The sequence below is a fragment of the Narcine bancroftii genome, chromosome 2 (assembly GCF_036971445.1).
Source record: "Narcine bancroftii isolate sNarBan1 chromosome 2, sNarBan1.hap1, whole genome shotgun sequence".
In the NCBI taxonomy this organism is placed as follows: Eukaryota; Metazoa; Chordata; class Chondrichthyes; order Torpediniformes; family Narcinidae; genus Narcine; species Narcine bancroftii.
Genome location: NC_091470.1, coordinates 92545631 through 92558528, shown reverse-complemented (window position 1 = coordinate 92558528; position 12898 = coordinate 92545631). Strand labels below are relative to the sequence as shown.

At 43.7% G+C, this 12898-nt stretch overlaps 1 protein-coding gene across 2 annotated transcripts in view; it reads right to left on the bottom strand.

Annotated features, from left to right (window-relative positions):
• LOC138753903 (docking protein 2-like) overlaps nucleotides 1–12511 on the bottom strand; it is a 77650-nt gene extending 65139 nt beyond the window's left edge. For both annotated transcript variants that reach the window (XM_069917449.1, XM_069917450.1), the window contains exon 1: nucleotides 12230–12511. In XM_069917449.1, the coding sequence (XP_069773550.1) occupies nucleotides 12230–12496 (267 nt within the window). In that variant the 5' untranslated portion in view covers nucleotides 12497–12511. The remainder of the gene's footprint in view (nucleotides 1–12229) is intronic.
• Nucleotides 12512–12898: the final 387 nt, after the last annotated feature.

Genomic DNA, 12898 nt, shown 5'->3' with positions numbered 1-12898 from the left:
GGGAAGAAACCAAATCCACAGGGAAATTCCCACACAGACACAGGGAGAACGTACAAACTCCTTACAGACAGCATGGGATTCAAAACCTGGTACCGATCGCTGGCGCTGTAACTGTTTAATGCTAACTGCTACACTAACTGTGCCGCCCTTTGTTTGACCTGCTGAATTTCTCCAGTATTGTGTTATCACTTCAACCACAGTGTCTGCCAACTTTCGTGTTTTACCCCATGACATGAGATGGTATGAGAACAGGTGAAAAATGTTTGGACACATGAGGTTTTAAAGTGCATTTTCGAGTCGAGGGGAGAAGCAGAAAGAGTTTTGGCAAGAATGGGAAAGTGCATGTCTCTGGTAGCCGAACTACCACAGCTGAGGCTATGGAAGTCCATTTGTGTTGGAGAGCAGAGGTGAGGCACGGCAGGAGCTCAGAGAGCACAGGAGAGAGGGGAGGCCATGGAGGAATTTGGAGAGAAAGGAAGTGCATTCTCTAGGTCAAGTTTATTATCATCCAGTACAAACCAGCCAGTGGTGGATTAACTACCACCCGTGAGTGAACTTTAGTAAGGCTCTCCCTGATCTTTCCCGCTGCCCCACCCTTCATTGAATAGAATAAAGTGACATTAAGTTATGACACTGTTTATGACTGTAAATAAAATATTCAATAAAAATAACATATTAGGAGTTTCCAAAGTAATTGATATTGACCCCTGGGGGTTGATGGGACTATCCAAGGGGTCAAAAAATGCCAGGGGGTCAAATGAACTTTTGGGATCAAAAGAACCATAGAGCCCGAGGCCCCCACTCCTGCTGGGAGCCCGACATACCTGCTCCTGCTTCGACATCCCCGCTCCTGCTGGGACAGTCCCACTCCTGCCAGGAGCCCCACGACCCCGCTCCTGCCAAGCCCCCTTCCCTTCAGGGCCCCTAGGCTTAAACTTACTCAGCCTAATGGTTAATCTGCCATTGAAACCGGCAAATCAACCTTCTCCAGTCCTTGATGCAAAAACAGACTAAAGATACATTAGCAGCATGTCTATAGATGCATAAAAAAATAAATAAATATTGTTGAAGTGCTGCAGGGTGAGCGTGGTGGTTATCACAATGCAGTTATAGCGCCAGCGACCCGGGTTCAAATCCCGCGCTGTTTGTAAGGAGTTTGTACGTTCTCCACATGTCTGCATGGGTTTACCCCAGGTCTCCCATCTCCACCCACCGTTCTGGAGGTTGGAAGTCAATTGGTTGTAATTGGGCAGCTTGACTTTGTGGGCTGAAAGGATCTGTAACCGTGCTATATGGATAAATTTAAATTTTAAGTTAGTAGTAGACCCTCAGACAGAATACATGAGCAAACTCAGGAACAGTTTAAGCAGTTAAAGCTGCCTCTATCTTCAAGGACCTGCACCGCCAGGCCAGGCCTTTCACTCTGCTACCATCAGGGTACAGGACCCTGAAGAGAGCACTCAGTGGCACAAGCTTCTTCCCTGCTGCCATCAGATTCCTGAATAACCAATGAACTAAAGACACTGCCTAACTTCGACTATTTTTATTTATTTTTTGGTTTATATGAATGTTTACACTGTGACGCTGCTGCCAATCAATGAATTTCCCGACTCGTTCATGACAATAAATTTTGATTCTGATTTGGAACCTGCATGAATTGGTGAGCAGAGGGAATAATGGATGAAAGGGACATTGGCTGGAGACCATCGGAACAGACAAGTCTGGTAGCAGTAAAGCTGAGGGCTTCAGCAGAACATGAGGTGAGGCAGCAATGGAGGTGAGTAGTGTTCCCCTATATTTGCTCGTAGTCTTAAAGCTTGTACCATTTTTATAGGGCAACATTAGCATGTACAGCTCAAACTGCCACTCTTTGATGTGTGAAATATATCATCATGAGTCAGGAACTGGAGGGCAGGTGCAGAATAATCTGTCCCACCACTGTCAGCATCTGTAGCTGGCACCTGTCCCAGGGCAGGCTACAAGAATGGGCGAATACAGGAAAGGATTTTGTCAACTGCATCAAACTGTCCATCCATCTCGGAAAGAGTTCAGGGAGAGAATTAAGATGGCTAAAAGGGAACTTGAGATGTCCTTGATGAACAGGATTAAAAGAAAAATCCCAAGACATGTTACACTTACATTAAAAATCAAGTGGAGATCTCTGGGGATGGGAGTATCCTCAAGGACAAAGAAGGGAATGTATGCATGGAGTCAGAGGAAGTGAGCAAGGTACTTTACATTGGTGTTTACCAAGGTCATGGACAGTGACAGGGAGGATAGCAAGAACATAAGGTGAAGAATAGGAGCAGAGGCAGGCCATTCATCCCATCGAGCTTGTTCCATCATTTAATTCGATCATGACTGATCTGGCCATGGACTCAACTCTTCCAACCCACCTTTATCCCATAACCTTTAATACCCCTACTTTGCAAAAATCTTTCTGTCTGCGTTTTAAAGATATTCAATGAGATTAAACAGTTGGCAACGCTGTTACAGCACCAGCAATCAGGACCAGGGTTCGAATCCTGAGCTGCCTGTCAGGGATTTACACGTTCTCCCCATGGTTGTGTTTTCCCCGTGGCTCTGGTTTCCTCCCACTGTTTGAAACGTACCAGTATGTAACTTGGGTGGCATGGACCCAAGGGCTGAAATGGCCTGATACTGTGCTGTACGTCTAATTTTTTTAAAATAAAAAGTAGCCTTCACTCCTTCCCTGGCAGAGAATTTCACCAATCCACCTCCCTAGGAAAAGTTGTTCCTCTTCATCTCTGTGCTTAACCTGCTCCCTCGAATCTTGAGGCTGAGTTCCCCAGTTTCAATCTAACCTGGAGAATGGTCATGTTTGAGTTCAAGAAAGAGGAGCATTAAGATCAACAGATCTCCAGGGATATGAAGAGGCAAATGAAGAGATTGCTGGGGTTTGACAAAGATCTTTGCATCCTCACCAGCGACAGGGGAGGTCCCAGAGGACTGAAGAGGAGCCAATACTGCACATTTGTTCAAGAAGGGGGAAAAAGGATCATCTAGTAAATGAGAGGCTAGTAAACCTCACATCAGTTATGGGGAAACAATTTGAAATGAGAACTTAAGGAAAGGATTTATGTACATTTGGGAAGTATGGACAGATTAGAAACAGTGAACATAACTTTGTGAGGGGCAGGTCATGTCTTACCAATGTGATTGAGTTTTTTGAGGAGGTCCCAAAAGTGAATGATGAGGGAGTTGTCTACATGGACTTTAAGAAGGCATTTGTTGAGGTCCCTCATGAAAAATTGGTTCAGAAGATGCAGGTGCATGGTGAGTTGATACTTTCAATACAAAATTGGTTGGTTCATAGAAGACAGAAGCTAGCAGAAGAAGGCTGTTGTTTGGGTTGGGGGCCAGTGACCAGTGGTGTTCCATAGGGATCAGTGTTGGATCCCTTGTTGTTTGTGATGTGCATAAATGACTTGGATGAAAAATTAGGTGGGTGAGTAAGTAAGACTTCAGATGATACAAAAATTAGTGGAGATGTGGACTGTGTGGAGCAGCCATTCTCAACAGGGGCCTCCGCCCCCTTCACAATCCCCCACCACCGATGAGGGTCACCACATATTTAATTAAAAGCCCTGATTTCTTTTCATCTCACATAACATAAATATTTTTATGTTTTTTTTTATCTGGTCGATAGGAGAGAAGTACAGAAGAAACCAAAACATAACGGCTTCACAGGGAAGGAGGTCCATGAACTTGGAACAGTGTCCCAGCTGAAAATAAGGATGGGAATAGCTGTGGAAAAGGGTTATCAAAAAAACCAGAATATCGAGCAGTTGAGGAAATGGGCAGTTAAATCAAGTTTATTGTTATTTGATTGCACAAGTACAACCTGACAAAACAGTGTTCTCCGGTCCTCGGTGTAAAACACGCAGACACACAACATAATGGTGAAGGGAATGTACACTGTTAATAGCAGGGTTCTTGAAAGTATTGAGGTGCAGGTCCATAGTTCATTGAACGTGGCTATTCAAGTAGAATTATGGTCTGCTTGGCTTCTTTGGGTAGAAGGGTTGGGAAGACATGTGACACCCAGACAAAATTTTGGTCAGAATGCACATGGAATCTATTTGCAATTCAGGTCTGTTACAGGAAGGATCTGGAGGTTTTGGAAAGGGTACAGAAGAGGTTTACCAGTATGTTGCCTGGATTAGAGGGGATGAGTTTCAGGGAGAGGTTAAACAAACTTATTTTCTTTGGAGCATCAAAGGAAGAAGATAAAAATTATTGAAGTTTATAAAATCATGAGAAACATTAACAGGATAGACAGTCGGAATCTTTTACCTGGGGTAAAATGGTCACACATACATTTAAAGTGGAGAGTTTAAGGGAAATGTGCAGGGCAGACAATTTACAGAGTGGTCCGTGTCTGGAATGGGCTGCCGGGAGTAGTGGTGGGAGCCTGGAACGGGCTACCGGGAGTAGCGGTGGGAGCCTGGAATGGGCTGCCGGGAGTAGCGGTGGGAGCCTGGAACAGGCTGCCGGATGTGGGGGTGGGGGGGGGGCCTGGAATGGGCTGCCAGGAGAAGCGGGAGGTGCCTGGAACGGGCTGCCAGGAGTAGGGGTTGGTGCCTGGAACGGGCTGCCAGGTGTAGGGGTGGGTGCCTGGAACAGGCTGCCAGGAGTAGGGGTTGGTGTCTGGAACGGGCTGCCAGGTGTAGGGGTGGGTGCCTGGAATGGGCTGCTAGGAGTAGTGGTGGGTGCCTGGAACTGGCTGCGGGTAGTAGCGATGGAAGCAGCTACTGAAGAAGTCAAAAGAATCCAGATGGCAGAAACCTGGGCCTCCCGAGAATCTGTAATTTTCAAAAACCCTCAAACTTTTTAAATTTAGCAGGCTTTTGCATATGTGAGTGTGTAAAAGCCATAGATACCAGATATACAGGAGCAACAAGCGACCACTTTATTTTTCCCTAAAACTGCTCGTTTTGATAAATGAAGTGCACTGTATTTGCTATGAATAAACTGTCAAAATTTTACCTGATCATTTTTTCTTCCTCCTTAAATTTGAATTTTAAAAGTACTGTCCGATAATCTGGAAAATCCAGACCTACCCTATCCTCGAGCAGTCTGGATTTTCAGATTTCTACTGTACAATAGTAATGCTTTAAGAGGCTTCTAAGATTGACATATGGAGGGATAGCTATCAAATGCAAGCAGCAGAGCTTTCAATTATTTTGGACCATGTCTAGCACACATTCGTGGGCACAAGGGCCTGTTCCTGTATTGTTTGTGTTCTCCAGCCCCCTCTCAGCAAGATGCAGCAGTAAGTTCTTCTTAAGTTATCATTATGGTGGCTCTTACCTTGCTTCTGGGTGGGTTAGAATCTGACCTACACATAATGCAAATTACCTACAACTTACCGCCATGCTGTCTTTTTTATATTTCATACTTTCCAGATTGCAACAAGGCATTATCTGGGATGGATCTGTAAGAGATGACTTAGTAGAGTTCTACAAGATTCTGAGGGGCATAGATCCCAGGTAGACAACCAGTGCCTTTTTCTCAGGGCAGAATCAAACACCAGGGGACGTCTGTACAATGTGAATGGAGGAACATTTAGGGGAGCCATCAGGGGTAAGTTTTTCACACAGAGAGTTGTAGTGCCTGGAATGCCTTGCCAGGGGTGGTGGTAGAGGCTGAAACATCAGGGGATTTAAGAGATTCTTAGACAGATACATGGATGAAATAAAAATAGAGGGCTATGAGTAGGGAGGGTTTCATTTTATTTAATTTTGGTCAGAATATATGGGTCAGCACAACATCGAGGGCCAAAGGGCCTGTACTGTGCTGTAACGTTCTATGTTCTAAACCTAAGCAGAGTTTCGGAAAAAGTTCATCTTGTGAAGTGTTAATAGTAAATATTAGTAAATAATTGTAAATAGTTAAAGGTGAACTTTATTTGCACTAAAGAGAAGGATTTAAATATAACCAAATGATCTGGTTAAGATCAAAAGTTATCAGAATTCCTTTGAAGAAAAACCTGTTGGATGCTGACAAACTGAAGGACAGGAGCTGGTGATCTCCTAAGGCATATCCGTAGAGAGCAGCAAGAATCAGGTTCAAAACCTGCAAAGATTTTTCCAAAGGAAGACAGACTTTCATTTCTGTGGGTACTTTCACACAGCCGATTCTGTGTGGGTTAACCGACTAATTTAACAGGTCCGTTCCCAGTAATCGAGCAGTGTGAAGCATCCCAACCTGGCAGGGCGAGTTAAATTCATCTGGGCAAATGTCAGAACCCGGGCCAAGTTAACTCACTAATTGCCTTCTGGTGGTGTGAAAGCACAGCCTGCTCTCCCATTGTCACCTCTGGAGGTGGGACTCCCCCACCCCCTAAAATGCTGGGTGGCTGATTAACCAGGTAAATCATGGTGCAGTAGGAAAGGCTCCCGAGGTGCAGCATGCCCCACAAATTTACCCGCTTCCTAGGAGGATTGGCAGTGTGAAAAGGACAGAGAGAGATATTCCTTATCTTCACACTCTACTGTTCAGCATTGCCGAGTTGATATGTGGAACATCACCGGCTTGACAAACAGTTTTCACTTTCTTGGTTGAGGATCCCAACCACTGACAGACCAATTCTAAACACAGGTGCCTATCTGACCCACTGGGCACCACCCCCCCCCCCCCAATCCCGCTTCTATCTGTTTGCTTAGCTTTCCCATTTAGTTTATTTCACCCTCTTTTTATTTTCTTTCCGAATTGTCTCACCTACCACTTTGCCACATTTAAATTTCACCTTTTGGCACAATCTTGCTCCTTGCTCATCAACCTCTGGCCTGAAATAAAAGTGCTGACAGTCGTAAATTTAGCACTTCACTGTGCGGCACTTCATTTGATCAGAATGAGTCATCGATCTTTACAATATATTGTGGAAAACGTTGTTTCCAAGTGCACTTACAGATGTGAAACAGGCCAGTGGAGGAGGCAATCTATTCAAAGCAAGTTTCTGCAGAAAACAAGGGACGGCAGTGTGGTCTGTGAGGAGGGCTCAGGGAGGCCGCAGGGCTTACACACAAGTTACGTGAATGGGAAAGGGGCAGGGCACACGAGACAGAATATAAAACACTACAGCACAGTACAGGCCCTTCGGGCCTCAATGTTGTGCCCACCCATATATCCCTAAAAAAAGTACTAAACACTCCCTACCTTGTAACCTTCTATTTTTCCTTCATCCGTGTCTGTCTAAGAATCTCTTAAATATCCCTAATTTTTCAGCCTCCACCACCATCCCCGGCAATGTGTTCCAGGCACCCATAACTCTCTTCGTAACAAAACTTATCCCTGATGTCTCCCCTCAACTTCCCTCTCTTCACTTTGGATAGATGTCCTCTGGTGTTTGCTGATCCTGCCCTGGGGAAAAAAGGTGCTGGCTGTCCACCTTATCGAGGTCTCGCATAATCTTGTAGTCCTCTATTAAGTCACCTCTCATCCTTCTATGCTCCAAAGAGAAAAGTCCCAGCTCTGCTATCCTTGCTTCATAAAATTTGTTTCCCGTCTTGATAAATCTCCTCTGCACCCTCTTCATAGCTTCCACATTCTTCATGTAATGAGGTGACATGTGAAGGGGTCTGCTTTTCAATTTTTTTTAAACCAAAGCGAAGTATTCTTTTAAATGCAGAGAGATTGAAAGATTTTGCCTTTCAGAAGTATATCGACGTCTATTAAAAACACAGAATGCTGGAGAAGCTCAGTAGGTCAAACAGTGACCTTTATGTAGCAAAGGTAGCGAAATATCAGTTCTGTATCTGTCTTTGCTACATAAAGGACACCATTTGGCCTGCTGTGCTTCTCCAGCATTCTGCTTTTTTTACTTCAACCACAGTGTCTGCAGAATTTTGTGATTTATCTATGGGTATCCATAAAAATGACTTAAAGTGAATATGCAAGTACGGAAACAATCAGGAAGGCAAACAATATGCTTGCATTTACTGTGGTTACTTGAGACGAGTATGAAAAATTTTATATTATTATATTAAAATGTGTTTAATTATTATTATATATTATTATTTATTATATTATTATTGATGCACAATCAATAACTTCAAAGACTAGAAGTTGTAGAGAAATTGACATGCTTTTATTTATAACAGAATGGAGGCCTGTCCATGCTGGTCGACTGTCCTGGACCGAGGAGGAGCCTCAGGCACAGTCAGAAAGGGGCATGTCCTAGTACATAAAGTATTATTATATTAAAACATGTGTGGCACGGTTGGCATAGTGGTTAGCGCAACGCCTTTACAGCGTTAGCAATCGGGACTAGGGTTCAAATCCGTGCTATCTGTGAGGAGTTTGTACGTTCTCCCCGTGTCTACATGGGTTTTCCCCAGGGGCTCTCGTTTCCTCTCGCTGTTCAAAAATGTGCCAGGGTGTAGGTTCATGGGGTGTAAATTGGGCAGCACAGACTCGTAGGGCTGAATTGGCCTGTTACCGTGCTGTGTGTCTAAATATTTTTTTAATTAAAATTTTTGGGCTGATTACACAATATAATTGGGGAGACCACATCTGATGTTTGGTTTCCAGCTTTGGCCTACCATCTGCTGTGCTGTGATGCTCTGTGTCAAATGTGCTCCCAAACCTGACTCCTGGGGTGTACCTTTGGCAGATGAGGAGAGCTTAAGCAGACTGGGCCCCAGAGCTCTAGTTAAAACAAACACATTTCTTGTGAGGCTTCCTCTGGCTAGGATGCCCTAAAATTGAGGGCAAGGAATCAAAAATGGGGTTGGCCATTTGAAACGGAGAAAAGAGAACATTTCTCGAGCAAAATTAAACATTGGAATTTGTTGCTCAAGAAGTTGTGGTGGCTCAACCGCTGAGTATATTCAAGGAAGTGGCTGATGGATTTTTAGATAACAAGGGAACCAAGACTTTGAAGAAGTACACTGGTATCCAGAATTCAAGCAACCAGCAAAATATCAAGGAAAATAAATTTTAAAAATTAAAATAAAGAAAAATAATATAAGAAGTAAAAAAATACGTTTAAAATTGTAAATGTTCTGTGAAGCAACACATCAAGCTTTGGTGAAGATGGGAGCAAATATTCAGCCAGTGGAGGGCCTGGCCAGGCTTTGCTCGTAGCAGTTGTTTGAATAATTTTATGTGAAACAGCAATGGGATCACCCAGGATGCAGAGCTGGTTGATGTCGCTTGCTGTCTCCTTATCCCTGCTTGGTAAGAGTTGCCCTGGTCAGAAGCTTGGAGGGATGGGGGAGGGGTAATTATCTCTAATGATCTTTTGAGCAGCTCCATGGAGGGAGAGGATCCTGCAGATGAAGCGACGGTTAAATGTTTTCAAAGAATGTGACTGAAAATAAGTAAAATGCTTTAAGGTTTATATATTGATCCACATGAAGTTTGTTCAGTGTAAATAGCGTGTAAAATATTTGTCTTTTAAACTTTATTCTTAATGTAAGTGTTTTAGTTAGGCATTGCAAGTGTGAGTCTCAAGCAACTGGAAAATACACTTGTGCGGTATCTACTAATCCCCACAGGTGCCAGTTATAAGGGGTTTTACTGTAGATGCTGAGACAACACATCAGCTTTTATCTTATTGAATGGCCTCCTCCTACTTGTAGTTCTTATTTCCTTCTTCACGTACCTCCTATCAATACCACCCAACAAGCTCATCTACTACAGAAAATGTTAACATGTTGGTCTAGACGAGGATGGGGGCCACCCTTCCAGGAAGATATTCCAGCAGGTCCTGCTGGCACTCTTCAAGTCAGGCTAGGTAACTTTATGTCAAATTTCTTTTTTTATTTTCTTTTAATTTAGGCACAGCTCAGTAACAGGCCCTTTTGACCCATGAGCCTGTGCTGCTCAATTACACCTAATTGACCTAGAGCCCAGGTACTCTTGAATGGTGGGAGAAACTGGAGCACCCGGAGGAAACTTATACGGACATGGGGAGAATGTGCAAACTCTTTACAGGCAGTGCCAGATTCGAACCCGGGTCACTGGTGCCGTAACAACATTACGCTAACCATGCCTTCGTAATCTGAAAGTTACATCCTCCAACTGTACAAATTGGCTTGACTGTCATCTAGGATCATATTCTGAGACCACTGAACTTGTGATTGAACCCATGACCTCTCTAAGTCAAGGATGCGATAGCATTGTCAGAACAGTGGCCGACAGACACATTCAAATCGCACAACAGCTGAGAATGTAAAGTGGGGGTGGGGGGGGGGGCTTTAAACAAACATGGAATAAAATGCTGGTGCCAGTACAAAGCTCTTGAATGGTTCATCTGGTTCACCTGTCCTTGTTAGGCTTGTATGTGACTCCAAACTGCCTTCTGAGAGGGTCCAGAAAGTCACTTTTTAAATTTAAATTTAGACATACAATATGGTAATAGGCCACGAGCCAAGAAGAGGTAAGAAGCTTCCTTGAAGACAGGCTCAGGCCTGAAACTTTGGCGATATATCTTTGTCTCGTCATATGCTGAATTCCTGGGAGTTCCTCCAGCATTTCGAAGTTTTTAAGATGAGCCAAATACCCCAATTAACCCCACAACCCCCCGCTACATTTTGAATGGTGGGAGGAAAAACATGCAGACATGGGGAAAAAGTACAAAATCCTTACAGACAGCGGCAGATTCAAACCCGAATCACTGGCGCTGTAAAAGCATTGTGCTAACCACTTCACTAACCGTGCCCCCCACTTGGTTCACATTAACATCTAGACAAGCAACAAAGTTGTTCCTCATGCCCTGGAATGCAAATTGGTGAAACTTGACCTGTTGAGCTGGAAGCTAATCAGCACCACCCAATATATTTGACACCCAAATATAGTGAAATTAAATATCAAACAATATGATCCGCTTTAAAGAACAATGAAAAATACTTTAAAATCATGTTACAAGATTGAGGGTCATTCATTTTCTAACTAGGATGCTTGGTTTGTAATAAAGTAAAAACACAATGATGGAGAAACTCAGCAGGTCAAACTGTGAACTTCATACTGCAAAGATAAAGAGGGCACCTGCCTACCTTTTGTCCATACCTTGATAAAAGGCTCAAGCCTGAAACGTTGCTTATGGTACATAAAGGACACCATATGACCTACTGAGTTTCTCCATCATTGTGTTTTTACTTCAATCACAGCATCTGCAGACTTTCCGTTTTACTTCGTTTGTCATAAACCTAGTTTCATTGTACATTTCTCTACAAATATCCATCATGAGTGCTGGAAAAGTGCAAAGGCTCTCTTGATAAAAATGGTAAATATTATGTGGGAGCACACACACCAGTACAGTAAGTGACCCATTTCCAATAATTATCAAACGAATGCATAACCCTCATTTCTACAACGCTGTTCATTGCCTCAGATGATCTCAATGTACTGAACGGTTGAGTGAGTGAGTAAGTGAATGAGTGAGTGAGTGAGTGAGTGAGTGAGTGAGTGAGTGAGTGAGTGAGTGAGTGAGTGAGTGTGCATATGTGTGTGTCCATGTGCATGTGCATGTGCGCCTGCAGTCTGCATCTGCTCTGTTAATGGTACAAAGCCCAGCAGGTCTTGAGCCGATCATCTAAACCAACCATTCTCAATGTTTATTTGGTGTGGCCCCTTTAAAACTCTACTGAAAATTTATGTTCCCCTTTTAGTTGGTTTCTTCCCTTCTTACTGACTACATAAAAACATGACAAAGTATCTGATGAATTCAGTCCGTGGCCCCTCCTTAAATGCACTATGCCCCACCAGGGATCCAGCCGCCGCTGGTCTAGGCCACAGTAGTTCCTGATGATGATGAAAAAGTACCACTCTGTTGAAGCCACCATCTTCCCTGAAATGTTATCTATACTTCCCAGACAAATATAAAAGGTGCCGTGGCCATTTTTAGAAAACTGATTAAGTGAGGCTGATTCTATCGCCAAACCATGCAGTTTGATGGAGCTGACAGTAAGCAGGCTGGGACTTCACATCACATTAGGGATTGCACACCACAAAGTCCCCTATTGACTCTGTAGTGCTCACCATGTTTGGAACTCAGGATAGTGTTGTGGAAATGCAAGTTCCTCCTTTCTTTAACACTGACAGCACAATTGACAAAAGTGATAGAAAGGTTTGAGTGCAGCACCATCCTGTGCAAGAGGAAGCATGAAAAATTAACTGCCTCTGCGTCAAACAACAGCCTTTCTTGCCCACTTCCAAGTGAACAAAACCTCCCCAGAGAATATTTCCAAAAGCATTTTACCTTGCCAAATTTCTGATGCTGCTGCATCAGAAGGACTCCCTGTCTTACAACTGCTTCCATTTTGTTTGCTTCATTCTCTGGGGTCAGATTGTGATCTTCTGTCAGTACGAGCCAGACCCAGATCAGGAACTGTGGTTTTACGCCCTGCTTTCCAGCGTCAGCTCTCTGCGTCGCCCAAGAGGCAGTAACTGCAGACAGCCTCACTTCCCTCCAGATCTCGCCTCTAAAACCTGCCTCTCGCACCCCTGAAAGTAGGAGGCGGAGCATTTATTAATCAGAATAAAAATACACACTACCCAAGAGTGATGAGAGTGCAAAGCTCATTCCTTCATGGAAGGACTTGCAGAGGTAATAGAAAGGGCAAGTTGGATAAACTTCCCTTAAAGATGTAAGTTTCGGGGTACTGTGATGGGGTACGACAGGGCAGATGAAGGAACAACAGAAACACAAAAACAAAGCAGAAGCTGAATAAACTTCCTCTCAGCTGGCACACCTCTGGGCAGTGTGCTTAGCCTGCTTCTGTTCAAGCGTCTGACCCTTGATGCATCACTAGATTTAGTTCCAACAGTGTCATTAAGTTTCAGATTCAGATTCAGATCTGTTGTCAGAGTACATAAATTCTTTTTTCCTGCAGGCATGGCAAAATTACTGCTAATTGGTTCAGCAAAA